The following is a 19,999-nucleotide window of genomic DNA, read 5'->3' on the forward strand; positions in this document are numbered from 1 at the left end:
CAAATCCTTATCTCACCATACCCATATATGTGAGAAGGCTTTTTGGTGCTTGGGAAGCAGCTAAGAAGGGACCAATTCATTTTGGTTGATGCAATGGGTGATTGCGGGATCCGGTAAGCTAGAGAAGACAAGGTTCGGCGTAACCCTGTTGGAGCAAGAAGCTTGAAGGGCTTCAATGCACTGGGTAGATTAGGCTTGGAGGGTCTTCTGCTATTCATGTATCACAACTTTATTCTCTAGTGGATTAATGACCGCTTGGAGGGCGGCGGAGAGGTTTTATGCCGAGGACCTCGGTCTCCTCTTCGATAACACATCGCTGTGTTGTCTTTGTGTTTGCATCTCTCTTCCCTTAATATTTTCCCTTTAATTATTGTTGTGGTTGTGATTAATTTTGGTTTAGATTGTTTTACCAATTCTGATTTAGCTTATTATCATATTTTGCACATACATTGTTTGATTATAAGCTTGTATTGGTAATTTGTAAATTGAGGGTCTAAGAGTTCATAGGTGTTTTACACACTATTTGAACATTCAATTGGTATCAGAGCAAGTGCACTTGCTGTAGTTTAATTACCTTAGTGCGATCCTTGACCCCATTTGAGATGGATCGATCTCAATCTCTAAATGCTCCACCATATTTTGATGGTAGCAACTATGCCTTTTGGAAAGTTCGGATGAAGGCATTCTTATGTTCAATTGATGAAAGTGTTTGGGATGCAGTAGATGTAGGATGGACTAGGCCAAAGGCCGCTAAATCCACATGGGATAAGGCGGCTCTTGCGGTAGCAAATGCAAATAGCAAAGCACTAAACGCTATTTTTTCTGGTGTTTCTCTAGATGAGTTACACAAGATTTCTCACGTAACAGTTGCCAAGGACGCATGGCAGATATTAGAGACCACCTATGAAGGCACGAAGGAGGTGAAGGATATTAAGTTGTAGATGCTAACCACTCGATTTGAAGAGCTGAAAATGAGTCATTCGACTCATTCTATGGCAAGCTGATTGAGGTGGTTATTGGCAAGTTCAATTTGGGTGAGAAAACAGAGGAATCAAAGATAGTGAGGAAAATCCTTCGATCATTGCCAGAGAGCTTCCGTGCAAAAGTTACAGTTTTTGAAGAGAGTAAGGATTTTGATAATATTAAGGTTCAAGAACTAATTGGCTCACTTCAAACATATGAGCTATCATTGCCATCAAAAAGGAAGAGCAAATCCCTTGCGCTTAAGACAATTAATGAGAGGGTGGAAGCTCACGAATCTTTGGATGAGGATGAGGTCGATAAAGATGTGACATATCTTGTGAAGAATTTTCGAAAGTTCTTAAAGTTCAAGAAGAATGGAAAGTTTGCTGAGAAGGGAAAATTCCCAAATTTTGGAAAGGAGAAAAAGGATTTCAAGAGGAAAGATGAGAAGGGCTCTCAATCCTCTCAAGGAATCACCTGCTTCGAATGCAACGGACATGGACATCTTAAGAAAGAGTGTCCCAATTATTTGAGAGCAAAGGGCAAAGTGTATGCTACTACTCTAAGTGATTCAGACTCCTCTAATTCAGATTCAGATGAAAGCTGTGATGGAGAGGGAAACTTCTCTGCATTCATGACCATTGCTCCTATGGAATATTCGGATGATTTGGGTGCGCTTGTGGAAGAGCTTGGAGAGCACATTGAATTGGAGTCAATTAGGATAGTTGAGGAATCTGATGATGAGGAAGATGAAGGAACAGTGGGACTGCAAGAGACCTACAATTCTCTCCTTGAGAAGACCGGTGAATATGCAAAATTGGTTAACGCAGCCATTAAAAAGATGAAGAGGGCAGAGAAAGATTATAGAAGTCTTCTAGTGCAATACAAGGAGACTAAATGTGAAATGGAGACGCTGAATGGAGAGTTGATCGAAGCCTACTCAAAGATAAAATTTCTTGAGCTTAAGGTGGTTCAAGCTAATGCTAAAGTAGAGCAAGTCTCCTCCAAGAAGCTTGATGAATTGGATGCTCATCAAAAACCATTCTCTGATAGAAGCGGGTTAGGATACACCAGAGAGAGCAGTTCAGCTGCGAATATATCCAAGGAAATGAAGTTTGTGAAAGCCAAAGAACTGATGGTAGCTACCACGAATGCTAAGAAAGTGAAGTCAAAGAAGAAGAGAAATGTGACTGACCAACGATTTATGACTAAGCCTCCTAACCAATCAATGGTCAAACCTAAGGGTAAAGGGAAATCACTCCCAAAGTCACAAAGAGGTCCGAGAACCCAACACTTCTGCCATCACTGTGGAATTCAAGGTCACACCAAACCAAATTGTCATAAGCTTCAAGCATTGAAGAATTCAAGAGCTTAAAGGTCGAGAGGGCCAAGACATAACAAAGGGAATTGGACTGCTGAGCAATCAAAAGGTTAAGAAGGTGATCCCGGAATGAGGGATATGATGAAGATGATTGATACTTTCACCACCTGTTTAACAAGCTTCACTAGAAGGTTTGAAAGTCAAAACAATGGTACCCAATCCTCTAGGGATATCACCCCAAAGATAAGTGTTGTGTGGGTGAAGAGAGGTACTCATGCATAAGCATTATAACATGTCCATGCATTAATACTTCCTATGTTTTGTGACTTTGTTTGGTTGTGTGATTTGTGCTATCTCTCCAGCAAGTGTTGATAGTTTTTGCTTATTTGTTTGCTATTTATGTTAAATGTTTTTACATTGTCTTTTGATCAATCTTTTCTTGCTTTTATGTCAAAAATCCAAAAACACATAAAAAGTAGAAAATCCAGAAAGATTGATCGGCATTATTGTGTATTGTCTCAAGCATGTTTTGCCTTGTACCTATGTACTAATGGTTTTATGCATTTATGAGCATAGCTTGTTCTTTATGCACTCATATCATTGTGGGAAAAATCTTGACATCTATGTGACTGTTGTAAATAGATCTTCAAACTTGTCATGAATGATGAGTCAATGGTTTTGTTGATCTTGAAACTTGCATAGACTTGTGCCTATATATCTTCTCACTCTTTTATTTTTTTTTTTTTTGCTTAAAGAGCTCAACAAATGTAACTCTCAAAATGAAAAGAAATAATGAGCTGCAAAAGCCGTCGCACATACTAGTATTTGACTAGGAAAAAGGGAAAGCGACCTTTATGAAAATGTATGATGCCCAAAAAGTCAAAGGCTTGCTTATCAAATTGAAATATCAAAATTTTAGGCATCGATCTCAAAAAGAGATGTATTGATTCAAAAAGATCAAATGATATGTTGTGTATGAAGCCAAATGAAAAGTTTCAAAATTATGTAATCAAGTTTATGTGGGAGGTCATATATGCATATTTCTATAATTGAGATTAGTCACTTTTCCTCGTGCTAATTGTGTATGACTTGGTTGAATTGATCATTGAAGCTTCACATCAAACTAAGGACTATCTCATTTTTGGTACCCACACACATCACACATGTCTATGTTCAATGAATGCCTTATTCATTTGTGTAATTGTACTTGATTAAATAAGTTGCACATGCTCAATTATATGTTGATCAAACACAAAAGATTTTTGAGTGTTTTAGTTGTTTTTGGAAAGTATTTTTGTTTCGAAAATTTTCAAAAATTTCAAAAACAATGCAATCCTGTTTTGGTGACTTGCCTCGCGGGTTAAGCCAGTCGCAAGCCCCAAGTCCCGTGCTTACTCAAAAGGTTTTCGCGACTCTCAAGCGGGTCAAAGTCCCAGTTGCAAAAAAGACTTAGAAAATTTTTAAAAATCTAGGTTTTTGAAAATTTCGCAACTCATGTTGGCAACTTGTTCACGAGTGGAAGGTTCAATCGCAAGGGTCACTCAGAAAGTTTGGCGACTCCCATCGTGACTTAATCGCGGGTGGAACTTCCAGTCGCGAAAAACATTTAGACAATTTTTCCAAAATTTTGTCTTGTGGGTTTTTGGCGGCTTGTTCGCGACTCAATCCAGTCATGAAAATCACATGTTTTGCATTTTAAGGACAGTTTTTAAAAACTTTTTAGTCTTTCCCTCACTCATTTTAACTATTCATTATCTTGTCTGTTCATCTCACTAAAAAATCCACCATTTTCATAATCTTATCTCCTTCAAACTTCAAGAAAAGGTTTGAGTTTTTCATCTTTCTCAAAGTATTTCATGTTTATAACCCTGGATTTCTTGATTTTTGAGTTATTGTTGAGTTTTGAAAAACTTGTGTTTCGAATATGGTTTGGGTATATTTGATTGCATTTGTTAAATGTATATTGTTGACATTGAGAATATGATGCTTGATATAAGTGGTTCTATCTATGCTTCTCATTTTTTAGTAGTATATCATGATAGTACTGTGTTGTGCAAATCATGCTCATAGTTACTTGTGTTTCTGTGGATTTCATAAATTTCATTGTGCTTAGTTGTGTGTGCACACTCATCACTTTTGCACACTACACACACCAGTGTTGCTCATGCTTAACTACATGCTTAAATGCTGCATACTTGGTGCATTTACCATGTTTAAGTGATATGTCTTTCTAAATAACATTGTGTGTTGTTTTCATGGATTAACTTGGATCTAATCAGGTTTAAGTTTGTGTCTTGTGGTTTTGCACTTGGTTCTCTGCTGTGTATGTTATTTTGCAGATGTCTCATCATTCCTCTCGAGGAAAAGAGCCTGTAACTGATGTTCCATCATCCCCTGTTTCAAAACAGACTCGACGTTCGTCTCAAGCTTCTAACAATGGGAGATTCAGGACTCCCCTTGATTAATAGACTTTCTCAAGCATTTTTAAAGATGCTCCTACTGTGGTAGAAAGGGTTGTAAAATTTGATACCTTGAGAACAACATTTATCCATAGGATCTTTGAAGCAAAAGATTAGGCTGATCTGTTCGAGAACTTCGAGGACCCGATTGATGAATTGGTTAAGGAGTTCTATTCAAATGCTAGATACACCGAAGTTGAGTTGAAGTGTTGGGTATGAGGAAAGGAGTTCAACATCAATCCAGACTACATTGCGAAGGTTCTTCGAATCAATAGACCGGCAAACGTAAACCTCACTCCATATGATGATAGACTTCCTAAGGTACAAGATATTCTTCAAATTCTTGGGCCAAATCATGAGATTTCATCCAAAGGCACGTCCATTGGAACTACAAAGTTTCCACCTGATCTAACGACTCTCAAATTTATCATGTTCTTCAACCTTTATCCACTCTCGAACACTACATTCATTAACCTTGGCCGAGCACAATTCCTATGTGATCTTATCCCCAGAGTTTAGATTGACATCTATGCCTACATTTTTCAGACCATTGGAAAAACAACAGCTCGAACGGCAACACGAACATGTCTTCCTTTTTGTAGTCTTCTCATGAAGATCGTAGTTCTTGAAGTTGTTCATCCACCAACAGATGGAACACTATTGGCACGTTTTCGACCATTATCCATGATATCTCTTCAAGCAAGTAAGAGTCACTCCTCTAAAGCACGTAAGAGCGAATCTTTCATTCATGCCACTTCATCCGGTCATGGATCATCTATGCCTGTGCATATCGAGACTACATCTCCTCACCCTCCTGTGTTGCAGACAACTAGCACTCAACCTCTACCTTCTAGCTCTCAAGCTGACAAAATGACCACTTTGATTGAGGGTTTGTATCAACATATTTCCAGATTTGAAAAAGTTCTATACTCCACAAACAACCAAGTTTAGATACGTCTCACAACCATTGAGACACAGTTAGATGCTATTCAACAAAAACTAGAGGATAGCCTTTAGCTATTCGTGCCAAAAAGGGGGAGAGCAAACTCATTGTTGAAGTTTGGATGATAGCATACAGCAAGGGGGAGAGTAACACAAGAATGGGAAGTATGCATATTAAAAAGAGGAGTTGTGTGAGCTTAAAAGAAGAATACTAATACATATACACATACTTTACTTTTGACTTGTTTTGTGCTTATGTGTTTATAGTTTTTATAACTCTTGGTATTTACATTGTGCTACTGTTTAAAGCTTTTGGTACTTTGGTTTATTTATTTCAGTTGTTATTCAGTATCTGTGTTTTGTACCCATGCTTTGTAGCTTAGTACTTGTTGTTAATGTTATGCATTTCTTTAAGTACATCACTCTTATGCCCTTGTTGGATTTTATATCCTTGATGCAATTACCTTGTGTTGTTGTATCGGTTGAGTGTTGGATATGCAAATGATACTTTGCATTGAACTTATTAGCTTGCATGTTCAGATGTTCATTCCTTGTGTTAATGATCATTGTGGTAACTATTTTATAGTGATTGTTCGTTTTTGGTCAAGCCAAGCTTTATTGCTTTAAACTCTTTTGCTTGATAGCATTGTGCTTGCTCCATATGCATTTCAAGTTTTCTGCTTACAATGATCGTATTGTGTTGTTGTTTTCAGGAAATACTTGTACGTATGGTTCAAGAGCTTCATAGATTCTAGAGTTAGGTGTGAGTGCATTTTGTTCAACTGTTTTCAACTCACATGTTAAGTCTAGAGTTTGTTTTAGGGTTTTGTCACGGAATAGCCAAAAGGGGAGATTGTAAGGTTGAATTTATTCAATCATTTTGTTGGCTTTATTTTGTGCCAAATTTTCTTGTAATTCAACATTTAGAAACCCTGTATTTAGGTAGGAATCATATAAGGGTAGTGTGTGTGAGAGTGTGAAGAAAAACTCAAAAGTGTGCAATCAAGAAGAGCCTTGCGACTAGATCTCACGACTGGCTCGCGATTGGCAAGTCGCTAGAAGTGGCACACATGTGAAGCATGCAGGGGAGTTAAAGGGTCACGCCAGCTGTTGCACTACAAAACAAAACCTCTAATCTGGCAAGGCAGTTAGCTCGCGACTCGTTCCAGTCGCAAGCCCGAGTCACCAAAACACCCAGTTTGGTTGAAATTGACTCTTCGCATTCCATCACACCCTACTATAAATACCCTTATACCCATGAAATGTAAAGAGCTTCCAGAGAGAAATTTGAGAGAGAAAGCCTAGAGAAAAACAAGATTGACTCATCCACAATCTTCATTTTTTGATTCTCCAAATTCCTCTACTCTCACCCTCTCCATTGATACATCCTTGGGAGGTACATTAGCCAAATCCTTATCTCACCATACCTATATCTGTGAGAAGGCTTTTTGGTGCTTGGGAAGCAGTTAAGAAGGGACCAATTCATTTTGGTTAATGCAATGGGCTATTGCGGGATCCGGTGAGCTAGAGAAGACAAGGTTCGACGTAACCTTGTTGGAGCAAAAAGCTTGGAGGGCTTAGGTGCACTAGGTAGATTAGGCTTGGAGGGCCTTCTGCTATTCATGTATCCCAACTTTATTCTCTAGTGAATTAATGACCGCTTGGAGAGCAGGGAAGAGGTTTTACGCCGAGGATTTCAGTTTCCTCTTCGATAACACATCGTTGTGTTGTCTTTGTATTTGCATCTCTCTTCCCTTAATCTTGTGAGAGACCGCGCCCCCAGCCCGTTTTATAGGATGTTGGGCCAAACCCACGTGAATGGGTGGAGTCAAGTTATTGCCTCTCAAAATGGAGGTTCGACTAGTTATATTTTTCCCTTTAGATTAAGGGTTTCATAATAGAGTCTCCACTTATTTAATTATTAAAAAAATAAGAAAACCATGAATGAAAAATTTCTCATTTTATTAATTTGAAATTGAATTTACACTGATCATAAGAAAATTACATGAATTTGGTCCTAGATACAATCTAAGATAAAGTACATGGCTTTATTTCCTAGTTACAATCTAAAAATAAAAAATTACATGGATAAGCATTTGATCTACTAGCCCTTGATCTAAGCTCGGAGGCTATGTTACAAGATGGGAAGGTGTTAGGCACCCACCTTGCTCGGTGTTGTCCGGTGAAATCGGTCTTCTAGACTATGGTGGTCAACATTCATATCACATCATCCAATATGTCAATCAATTTGTATGTTGAATTTAATGTGTATGCATGTGATAAACTCTAATTCAATTTATTAAGCATGGCATTTGGATTGAAAAATAAACTCTAGTGAATGTGTGTGGATAGTGATAACCTAGATTCAAGGATTTGAAAGAATTACTAAACAAACATGTTTTTCATATTTTTGATGTGAATTTAAGATTAAATCTAGTGATATGCATGAACATGTGATGAACAACTAAGAACATGTAAAGAACACATAAGAACAATTAAGAACATTCAAACATATTCAAGGGAATTATCATGCTTTAATCTTAAATTCTCATCATGGCAATATAAACAAATAGTTAGGGAAGAGGATTATACCTTCATGCAAGATCCATATAATGGAGGAGGGGACTCTTGATGGAGGTCCTAAGGGTGGAGGAAAAGAAGAGCTAGGAGAGGAAGAGTGAGTCTCACTCAATACCTTGAGTCTCAAGAAGACCAAGATATGACAAGACTACTCAACTTCACTAGAATTCAAGAGAAGAGAAGAGAGGGGGATTTTTTTTGTGTGCTCTGAAATAAAGGAGAGAGGAGGTTTATATAGTAGTGGTAGAGGAAATATGAATGGAAGGCCATTTAATGAGGGTTTCTTTAATCATGAATCTAGAACCTCATTTTAGCTTTTGGGGAAATCTGGTGCATTAAATGTGGAGATTGATGAGAGTGAAAAGTAAGTAAAGTTCGGTTTTCCCGTAGCTGCTGTAACAGCTTGTAGAGCCAACTTTGAAAAATCATATCTACCTTAATTCTGATCGGAATGGTCTCGTTCTTATGCTCAAATTGAAGCCCCAGATGTCTAGTTTCTGGAAAAATTAACCTCATTCACAGATTCAAAATATTATGAGAGATATAAATCAAATGGTAAGTAGAAGTCATTTGTTAGAAAATGGTTTCAGCACAATTAACATTAATAGGTCCCAAATTAGTTTCCAATTAACATTAAATGGCTCCAATCACTCCCATTTCAGACTTAATTGGTTCCAAATTTACTTTAATTAAAAGATAATTGCACAAATTACTCATTGAATAATTAATGTTTAACTATCTAGTTAATTAGGTGTGTACAACCCTACCATAAAATATAGTCCTAACTAATCAAATTATGACACATCATTGATCTCAAATTGATTATACTTATAACCAATTGAAATCAATTGTTCATAATCACATATAGTCAGACTCAATTTGTGATAGTGCATCTCAACCATTAAAACTTGATTTGATGATAACTTTCAATATAATTGTTCGATTAGGGCTCATGACCAGTCGATTTAATCATTACAACATCAAGATCATTTTGGTGAAATGAGATTAAAGATCTAATGACCAGAATCAAGATGCATATTTCCAATGTGAAATTACCCTTTTACCCTCCATGTGAGGTTAAATACGAGTTGCAAAATAGGATGTCAACAAATCTTTGTCTTTTAATTACTGCTGTGGTTGTGATTAATTTTGGTTTAGATTGTTTTACCAATTTTGATTTAGTTTATTATCATATTCTGCACATACATTGTTTGATTATAAGCTTGTGTTAGTTTGTAAATTGGGGGTCTAAGCGTTTATAGGTATTTTACACACTATTTGAACATTCAAGGCACTTCGGGTGCCCCGGCATCCAAACAGGTTATGCCACATCATTATGGATGTCCTCATGGCCCCATGGAGAGAAAATAATATTTTTGGATTATCGGGGTCCGACACGCAAATCGAAGGCAGCCAAAATACGGTATCAACAATTAGTACAAATAAAAGTAAACAACTCTTAAAAACTAAGTAAAAGAGCACACATTAGAACAAAAAACATGAAAAGAATGCTAGAAGTCTAATTAGACAAAAAGCATGACATGTCAATTGTGATAGGTTGTCTTCATTAAATGTGCACCAACTGTGCATGTGTAATGCAAAACCAAAGCATGAATAAGCAATCATGGGGAAAAGTGTGTAAAACACATAAGCAATGATAGAAACATGTTACAATTAAGTAAACATGGCAATTCCCAAAGTTTGGTACTCATCGAAGTCCAAAAAAGTACAAAAATGCCTAAGGTATAGACATCGCATTTTATACCCCTTACGACTCAGGCCCCCATTCCCCAATGATGCTCAAACTTTAAGGCCTAAGGCCAGTTTAGAGCCCAATCAAATATTAAGTTAACTTGAGGAGTGTTAAAATGGAAAAAAAAAAATAACCTTTTAAATGAGCAAAAATCTAGTTTTGGAATTAAAATGACCAAAGTGGCCCTCGGCCCACGTACGTGGGCAACGACTAGTGTACACGGGCCAAAGCATGTGTTTGCAAGCACATTCCTATGTATGCAACTAGGGTTTCAGAAACAAAAGAAGGACAAGTTTTCTATAATAGTGACTGAGGTTTGGAATGAGTCCCACATCATCTAGGAGCCACTCCAAATCCCTTTTTTTCACTATATAAAGCCTTACATGGTACATTTTCAAAACACACAGAAATCCCACGGGGAAAAACCTAAGATTCACTAAAAAATAGTGAATCAAAAAGGGAATTTTTCACAAAACACCCGCAAGTCAATTTTATTTTATTAGGACATTTTCTGGCCCCAATCCTCTTAGTTTAACATTGCTAATCACTTTCTTATTAGTTTGTGAATAAACTTAACTGAGGGGAACAGTCAAAATCAAGCTTGGAAAGCTTTGTGTAAGGTATTCTTTTAAACTTTTTTTCTTTTTCCTTCCTTTTATTTTATGCCCCTTTAAATCTTACTACTTGCTTCGTTTGTTTGTTAGAATATGTTTTAATATGCTTTTCTAGGTTAGGTTTAAGTTTTTGTATGCTAAAAATGCATGTTTGTTTGTTAGAATTAGGGTTTTAGGTCATGCTCTATTTTCTGCTTAGTTCGTTTCTAGGTTAGGGTTTTGAACAAGTCCCACGCACGCATACCATGAGCATGCATATGCAAGTTAAATCCTGCGTACGCTGGCCTCTGGCCGCGCACACAAGCACTTACCCAAAAACCCTAATCTAGATTTCTTATGTTGTTTGGTTTGTTTGTTTCACATTTTTTGGACTCTTTCTAATGCTTCTCACATGCTTATACATTTTTAAACCTTTTTTTGGTTGTCATTGTATACTGGATTAGGGTTTATCCTTTTTTCTTTAGTTTTAATACCATGTCATTCATTCACATATCCAACCATTGATCCCATAGGTGCTACGATGCAATGAGGTAAGTAAAGGTAAGTCATGCATTCACATATACATGCATATTGTTTAATAACATGGTTTGATGATGAGCATGGATGTGTTTGGTCGAACAACATGTTCTTAATGATCTTCATGTTCCCAATGTGATCCTTTGATGTCTACATGTTGTGGCCTTGGATGAGGTATATGATATGAAGCTAGATGAATGTTAGGTGGATGATATATAGGATGGTAACATGCTAGGGTTTGGATATGTGTGTGTTTGGCTCTCTTTTGCTTTATGGATAGATAAGTATGCTTGTTTAGGGATAAAAATTCCATGTTGTATGTTAGATGCATTATTGGTGTGTGTGTGTGTGAGTTTAGAATAAAAGTGTTGAATTAGTTTTTAATAGGGTTAAGACATAAGACACCATGATAGGAGTCCAACCTTAGGGTTGGGCGATCTTGGGTGCCTAAGACCTTCACAAGAGCATACCTAAACTCTGAATCCATACTCTGGTAGTAAGATCAAAAGGTCCTTCCTCAAGAGGACATATATATATGGTTTCTAGACCATTGCAAAAACTAGGTAGCGACTCCAACCCCTTGTGTCTACATAAGGAGCATTTTATCAAACACTTAGCATGCATGAACTAAACATATATGATGAAAAATGCATGAACATTATAAAATATGCCTAAAATACATGTTCAAAATGCCACATGGGGCCAACATAAACATCAACAAACAAAATGGGACTAATCCCAATCAACAAAATTGAAAAAATTTGCAAGAAATTAAGATTTCCCAACCCAACACAAAAATAAACCCCAACCATAATTTTTAAGTAATCTAAGACAAAAACAAGGAATTAAAAGACGAAAAAGGTTAGAGAAGTCTTAGAAATGAAATCCAAGCAAGAGAGGTTGAGTTTTGTAGAAAAATTTGAGTTTTGGAGGGTGGAAGTCGCGGAGTGCAAAAAGACAATGTTTTTGAAAACTAATTTTTCGAGCCCTTTAAAACTGTCTTCTTTTTTTTTTTTTTTTTGCATTTCACAAGTCAGTGACTTGTGAACCAATCACGAGTCTACTCGCAAAATGTGCAGATGTATAGGGCAAAATTTCGCATGTCAAGTCTGAGTCGCAAACTACTCGCGAAGGAGCCGCGAAATTCTCTACCTAAAATTTTTAAGATATTGGAATTCCTTAAAAATCTCATGACTTGGAACTACTTGCAAAAGCAGTCTCAAAATGGCCAAACACAGTTTTTCAACCCAAAGAATTTGACAATTTGAGAAAAAATTTCAACATCAAAGTGATAAAAATCACTTCCAAAAACAAATAAAATACTAAAATCTTTGTGGGTTTGATCATCAAGTAATTAAGCATACACACATCACATTTAAACACGTACAATCATACAAATGAAGTAAATATTCATTGAACATTAGACTTGTGTGTTGTATGTGGGTATCAAGTATGAATTAGTCCACAGTCTAGTATGAAACTTCAATGAGCAATTTAATCAAGTCATACACAAATAGCACGAAGTCAAGTGACCTATCTCACTAGTAGAAATGAACATATATGACTCCTCACCAAAGTGTTTACAATGATTGAAAGCTTTTCATTTGGCTTCCATTTTTTCATACTTTTTGATCAATACAACTCAATTTTTTGAGTAACGATGCCATGAAATTTTTTATATTTCTTTTAGGAATAAGCCATTGGCTTTGGCATCATACAATTTGAATACATTTTTGCTCCACATTTTCCTAGTCTAACTACCTTTCGAAGCAAGGCCTTTTTTTTTCAGCTCTTTCTCCTTTAAGAGATTGATGATTGAAGAGCTTTTTGACATAAAAGTAAATGTGAGGAGATATATAGGATCAAGTCTACACATGTATCAAGATCAATCAAGACTATTGACTAGACATTCATGACAAGCTTGATCTATTTACAACAATCAGACACAGATTTCTAGATTTCACTCGCATTTAATATGTTCATACATAACAAGCTAAGCTTGTAAATACATTACACCATTAGTACGGAGGTACTAGGTCAACTCACATGTGGTATGACACAACACAAGTGATCAAACATTTTGAAATTTTTTACTTTTTATGAGTTTTTGGACTTTTTCTCACTCAAAACAAAAGCAATAAAGTACAATCAACAAACAAAACGACCTATTAAACAAAAAAAAAAATTAAAAGAAACATTCTAGGGAAGAAGCATTGAAGTAAGAAGAGTGCATATGGCATAATGCATGATACTATGACCCTAAGACATTGAAAGTATTAATGTATGGGCATAGTGGATGAATTATGCACGAGTATCCTTCTTCACCCACATTGTATGGGTGCTTTGGGTGAGATCCTTAGATGGAGGGTTACGACCGACATAACTCTCAAATCTTGGGGTGAAGCTAGTAGGCATGATGAGACGTTCTTAAGCATTTCCATGACATCTCCAATGAGTTGACCATCATTTTCTCCCTTAGCTTGGTTTCCTCTTGGCATTCTTCTTTCATTTCCTTGAGCATGCAGAGAATAAGCCCTTTTGAGAGCTTGAAGCTAGAAGCAATTTGGTCTTGTGTGCCCTCAAATGCCACAATGGGGACAAAAATGCTTCACTTGAGGTCCCCTTTGACTCTTAGGCAGTAACTTTCCTTTTGCCTTTGATTTTGGCTCAATGTCCTTCTTCTCAACAATAGGGATCTCAATCTTGGGCTTTTCGACATCCTTTACCGATATGAACTTCATCTCCCTTCTTAGTTCTGCACTCGAACTTCCTTCACCGGTGTAGCCTAGTTCGGTTTTGTCTGAGAAAGGCTTTTGAGATGAAAGAACATTATCAAGCTTCTTGGTTGTGATGAGCTCCACTTTAACATTAGCTTGAATCACTTCAAGTTCGAGAAACTTAATCTTTGAGTAAGCCTTTAGCAGCTCCTCCTTCAAGTCTTCAACTTCGCATTTGGCATCCTTGAGTTGTGCAAGAGTGGATTTATGGTCTTTTTCAATTCTCTTCATTTTCTTGACCGCACTCTTAGCAACTTTAGCATACTTTCCACAATCCTCAAGCAATGCTTAATAAACATCTTGAAGTTTCTTATCACCTTCATTAAGGTACACTTCCTCATCATCCAAAACTTCATCTTCTTCAACATTGAAGTGTACACCAAGTTCCTCAACCAATTCACTCAATTCATCTTTGGAATTAACCAAGGTAATTGTCATAGACGCAAAGTAGTTACCATCATCACAACCTTCTTCAGAATCTGAATGTGAGCTCTCTAAATCACTAAGGATAGTTGTTAGCACCTTACCCTTTCCTCTCAAATAGTTTAGACACCACTCCTTCAAATGCCCATGTCCATTGCATTCATAGCAAACAATCCCTTGGGGTGGTGATAACTCTCTTACATCGTTCTTTTTGAAGTCTTTCTTGTCATTCTTAAAGGATGAGAATTTTCCTTTGCCAAATAACTTTCTATTGTTCTTCATCTTTACAAGATAAGCCACCTCTTTCTCAACATCATCCTTATCTGAGACATCATTGGTTCTCTCATTTATAATTTTGAGAGCAAGTCATTTGCTAGACTTGTGAGAGGGCAAGCCGAGCTTATAAATTTGAAGAGAACTGACAAGCTCTTGGATCTTGATCTCATCCAAGTCTTTACTCTCCTCAATGGAGGTGACTTTGGCTTCGAAGCTTCCGGGCAAGGATCTTAAGACTTTCCTTACAACTTTGGCATCCTCAATCTTTTCTCCAAGATTGAGCTTGGCAATGACAATCTCATTGAGTCTACCATAGAATGAGTCAAACGACTTGTCTTCTCTCATCTTCACTTCCTCAAACTAAATAGTGAGCATTTGCAATTTGGTGTCCTTGACCTCTTTGGTTCCCTCATAGGTAGTCTCGAGAATTCTCCACGCCTCTTTAGCAATCTCCACATGACAGATCCTGTGAAATTCATCATTTAAAACACCATAGAAAATTGCATTAATAGCTTTGCTATTGGCAATTACCAAAGCAAGGGCAGCCTTGTCCCACTCGGCCTTGGGTGTTGTTGGTTTCACCTAACCATTCTCAACGAAATCCCAAACGATCTCATCGATAGCACATAGAAAAACACACATACATACTTTCCAAAACGCATAGTTACTCCCATCAAAGAAAGGAGGTGCGTTGAGGGATTGAGATCTATCCATCTCAAATGGGGTATAGGATCACACAAGGATAGCGAAATCCAAAAACTGTACCCGCTTTGATACCAATTGAAAGCTGAATTAGTGTAGAAACACTAATGCTTGTTTAGACCCTCAATTTTAAATTACAGCTTAGTTGCTTTTACTCTAACTTAACTAAGTGCGGAACAAGAGTAAAAGATACCCAATAAACCGAAACACTACTCTTATGCATAAGCAAGTACAATAGGCCATAAATGTAAATCTTAATGAATAGGGGAGAAAGATGCAAATACAAGATAACACCGATATGTGTTATCGAAGAGAAAACCGAAGTACTTAGCGAAAAACCTCTCTACAGTCTCTAAGCCAAAATCGATCCACTAGTGAATAAGTTGGAGTACACGAACATCAAAAAGACCCTCCAAGCCTAATCTACCCAATGTGCTTGAGCCCTCCAAGCTCCAGCTACCAACGGACTTCTTGGAGTCTTGTCTTTACTAGTTATCTAGATCCTGCAATTCCGCCTGATTACATCTACCACTCAATGGCTTTTTCCAATGCTTCCCATAGGTACCAAAACTTCTCTCAACACTTAGAATGGCTGAGGTAAGTGTTTGAGCTAAGAACCTCTCAAGGATGTGTAGATGGAGAGGTAGGAGTAATGGAAACTAGAAATGATGTAGAGGATTGTGGGTAAACAATATCTAACTCTCAAGTGTTTGGCTAGGGTTTCTCTCTCAAACGTTTCTTGTAAAGACTCCGTATTCTTCTTACAATTTCATGGGTAATGAGTGTTTATATAGTGTTGGTAAAGGTATGAGAAAAGGCACACTCAAAATAATCAGACAGAGAATTTTTTCGAGTCTCTCATGACTTGGCCTGAGTTGCAAATGACTCGCAAAATCCAACTTGTCAAAAACTCTTCAAATTCCAACATGTGCTTCTCATGTGGCCTGTTTTGCGGGTTGGCACTCGCAAGCTAGTCGTTTCACCAAACTCTCACACACAACCCTTACATTAAATCTCACAAAAATATAGGGAAATGATTGAACATAGTTACAATCAAATTTGACATGGAATTAAAACCAACAAAAAACATAGTTGTAAAACACAACTTTATATACATTAATTTGCTTTTCTCAATGCAGTCTTTACGTATCCAAGTGGTATTGCTTAAATTTATTATACATTAATTTATTGTCTCAATTTACTCTTTATTTGTTCAAGTGATATTGTTTGAATTTACTATAATTTAATGAAACTTTTAAGTTTTAAGTTAAAATATGCTAATGATTATATATAGATAATTTATGTTTATTGTTAGGGTGATATTTATATTGTAGTGGGCATATTCTTTGAAAAAATGGGTTTTATATGTATTTGAGTAGATCTAAGTGGATTCAAGAATATTTTGAAGTACCTCAAAAGGTTTTTCAAGTGGTAATATTGAAGGTATGAAGACTGCACAAAGAAACAAGTGTAGAAAAGCTAAAAACTGGTGGCTTGACATCTGGCTCGATACCTGCATCTATCGAGAATTAATGAGACTTGATACCTTTTGATCTATCGAGTTTCGAAGATCCAGAATTCTCAAATATGATTTTCGGGCCATGATAACTTGGCTTTTCTAGGGATTCGTTCTCTAACCTACTAGATTATAAAAAACTTTATTCTATAGCTGTCATCTTACACCAAGAATCTACATACTTCTTATGATGTTACTGCGTTCTTATGCGCCTTAGAGTTTTGTAACAAAGTTGCTTTCCCCTCTACCAGTGTGTAGTGAAGAACTTTGCATCCAACAATAAGATTCAAGTTGTTAGGAGTAAGTCACAAATTCGAGATTTACGCAATTAAAGAAGTCTCTACAAGATCAAGTCTAATTGGTGATTAGTGTAAGGATTCTACTGTAGGTAGGTACTTTGGGATAAGCCAGGAAGGGAAGATTTCTTGTACTTTTAATCACTTAATTTTTTATCAGTGAATTCTGGGGAGTGATAACCTAAAATTTACCCAATAAGGTTTTTGCCTTGTGAAGGTTTTCCCCATTAGTCGACAAGTTACTGTGTCAAATTTAATTTCCGCTACACTCAAGATTAGAATTGTAATTTGTTGGTGCCTACACAATATTGCATGTAATTTGACCTAATTAATCAACTTGAGTAATGGAATTAATTAACTAGGGACAATCTACAACCCAACATTTATATTTAATTATATCAAATATATAATATACTTATATTTATTTGAGATTGTGGAGAAACATGAACCTAATGAATTATAATGAACCTCAATAAATTTTTAAATAAACCAGTATCGAGGTGGATATTTTAAATCTTGTTAAAGATTACAAAAAAATTAAGTCTAATCTAAACTATAGTTTACAAGTACATTGCAATTCATACAATAATTAAATTTTTAGTTCATTAATTTGGTTGTTATAGTACAGTTATATTTTCCTTTCAATATGTTTTTCTTTTTATATTATCCCCGAGTTAAAATTCTAGGTTCGACATTGATGTTTAGCATATTACAAATCTTATTGTAGAACTCTTTTGACTGAATCTTATTGTAGAACTCTTACAAAATAATGTGTCCGGCCACTTTTAAATACTATATATATATATATATATATATATACACACACATAGGGTTGAGTTCAAGTTATACTTGATGTAACTCTAAGCAATGTTACAACACTCAATAACTTGTTATTGATTTCATATTTTGAAAATCCAACCGTCGAATTATATGTTCAATATGTTCTTAATATGCATGCCAATTAGATATAATTTACTATTTGATTCATAAACTCATTTTTTATACATTATTTTATACTACAAAAACTTGATTTTAAACAATTGATTGATGACATAGCTATTGATCTTTTATCATCTTTAAATTTTGTAAGTATAGAGAATATACGAAGATAATGTAATCCAGCAGTAGATTTATCAAAATTCAAATTTAATTAAAAAATATTGGGTGGTATAACATTGCTTCAAGTTACACTAGGTGTAACTTAAACTCTCTCTCTCTCTCTCTCTCTCTCTCTCTCTCTCTCTCTCTATATATATATATATATATATATATATTATAATTTTAATGTTACATTAATCATATTCATTGTTATGTTATTTTGTACATTTTTATAATGAAAATTAGTGAAAATTTTAGCATTTTGTTTAGGTCATTCACATATTAAATATCCCTTATATGGTAGGATAACTCTCAATCCATTTATTTGAACTGAAAATGTTTTCTCCCAAATAAGTTTTTTCTAGTGATTAGTTGTGAACTTAAAAATGAGCCAATTTTTTTTTTTTTTCTATTGTTTGACTTGCACAAAATATTATTAATATTTCTTATAATTCCAAATAATTATATAAAAAAAAAATACTTTCAATCAAAAAATAAACGCTTTATAGAAAAGAATTCTATATTTGTTAGGCCATTTGGATGCCTCAAATGAAGAAAAAAAATATTGAAATTTGAAATATAAGCAAAAAAACTAAATGTGAAAAAAGAGTTGTTCAAAACATAAAATTTCGGGTAAATATTTACACTGTATTTCAATTTGATCCATAACCTTTTAATTGTGTTAATTGGTCTCTAACATTTTAGTGCTATGTTAATTTAATTCCTGCCGTTATCTCTTGGATAGAAATTGTTGGCATTGTAAACAGTCAAAATAAAAAATTAGTTTATTGCCACATTGACTACCACCTGAACTTACATGTCAGCATAATCTTAATATAATTTATAAAACAAAAACAAACAGATAAGTGAGTAATTTATGTATCTCCCTAAAATTCGAAATCCCTATCTCACTAAAACCCAAAATCTCCAACCGTGAAGACGGCAACACCTTCTCCCTTCCAGCAGCGCCTTCTCCCTTTAGGTAGTGCCTTCTCTCTTCCAGTGGCACCAAGCCTTCTCCTTGCCATTCAAATTCTATCAGTACACAAACCCACTTGCTATTCTTACTCCTTTGCAATGATGGCAAGCCAATGAATAGTTGCCTTGGCAAAGACTTTCTTCTTCGTACTTAAAGAGTGCAGCACCTACACTCCAAGCAAAAAAAAAAAAAAAAGAGCATGTCTCCCCTGCACAGAATACCCAACAGATCAAAACTTTATCATGAAATTGAAGAAGAATCCATGAGTTTTAAAAAACCTTAAATAACAATAAGAATGAAAGAAAGATAGATATGAGTTTCGATGTAAATAGCTTACTTGTATATGTATATGTATTCTCCAAGCAAAAAAGTTTTGGTTGCATAGAAAGCAATAGACAAGTGGGTGGGCAGTCACTAGAGAGCAAAAGGTTGAAGGGATGTTGGCAGTGAAAACTGGGTGAAGATTTTATAGTGTTTTTTTTTTTTTTTTTTTTTTTTTTTTTTTTTTTTATAGATATAGTGTTTTAATTTAGTTTAAGTATTTTTAAAATCTTAATGAATAATCAACTCAAAATCTAACTTGTTATTATCTTACGTGTATTTTAGTATTTTAAAAAGTAGACGTGTATAGTGCTATATCAGCAATTTGTGAAATATTTATGAAATAGACGTGTATAGTGCTATATCAGCAATTTGTAAAATATTTATAAAATAGTTTGTACTTATAGCATTACTTTTTTCTTTTTTTCTTTTTTTTTTACTGAAAGCTTGGATTTGTGCAAAA

The 19,999-nt window shown here is 35.5% G+C and overlaps 1 protein-coding gene across 1 annotated transcript; it reads left to right on the forward strand.

Annotated features, from left to right (window-relative positions):
* The first annotated feature begins 602 nt into the window (after positions 1–602).
* Positions 603–2,338, forward strand: LOC115985082. Its single transcript, XM_031108053.1, has 2 exons — positions 603–920; positions 1,001–2,338. The coding sequence occupies exons 1-2, from the start codon at positions 603–605 to the stop codon at positions 2,336–2,338; spliced, it is 1,656 nt and encodes a 551-aa protein (XP_030963913.1).
* Positions 2,339–19,999: the final 17,661 nt, after the last annotated feature.

Source organism: Quercus lobata, chromosome 4 (genome assembly GCF_001633185.2).
Source record: "Quercus lobata isolate SW786 chromosome 4, ValleyOak3.0 Primary Assembly, whole genome shotgun sequence".
NCBI lineage: Eukaryota > Viridiplantae > Streptophyta > Magnoliopsida > Fagales > Fagaceae > Quercus > Quercus lobata.

What these genes read in the sequence shown, in the direction of transcription:
- LOC115985082 (XM_031108053.1), top strand. Translation starts at nt 603, where the DNA reads ATGGATCGATCTCAATCTCTAAATGCTCCACCATATTTTGATGGTAGC. An exon ending in CCTATGAAGGCACGAAGGAG is followed by an intron (nt 921 to 1,000) that starts GTGAAGGATATT and finishes TTCTATGGCAAG; the next exon opens with CTGATTGAGGTGGTTATTGG.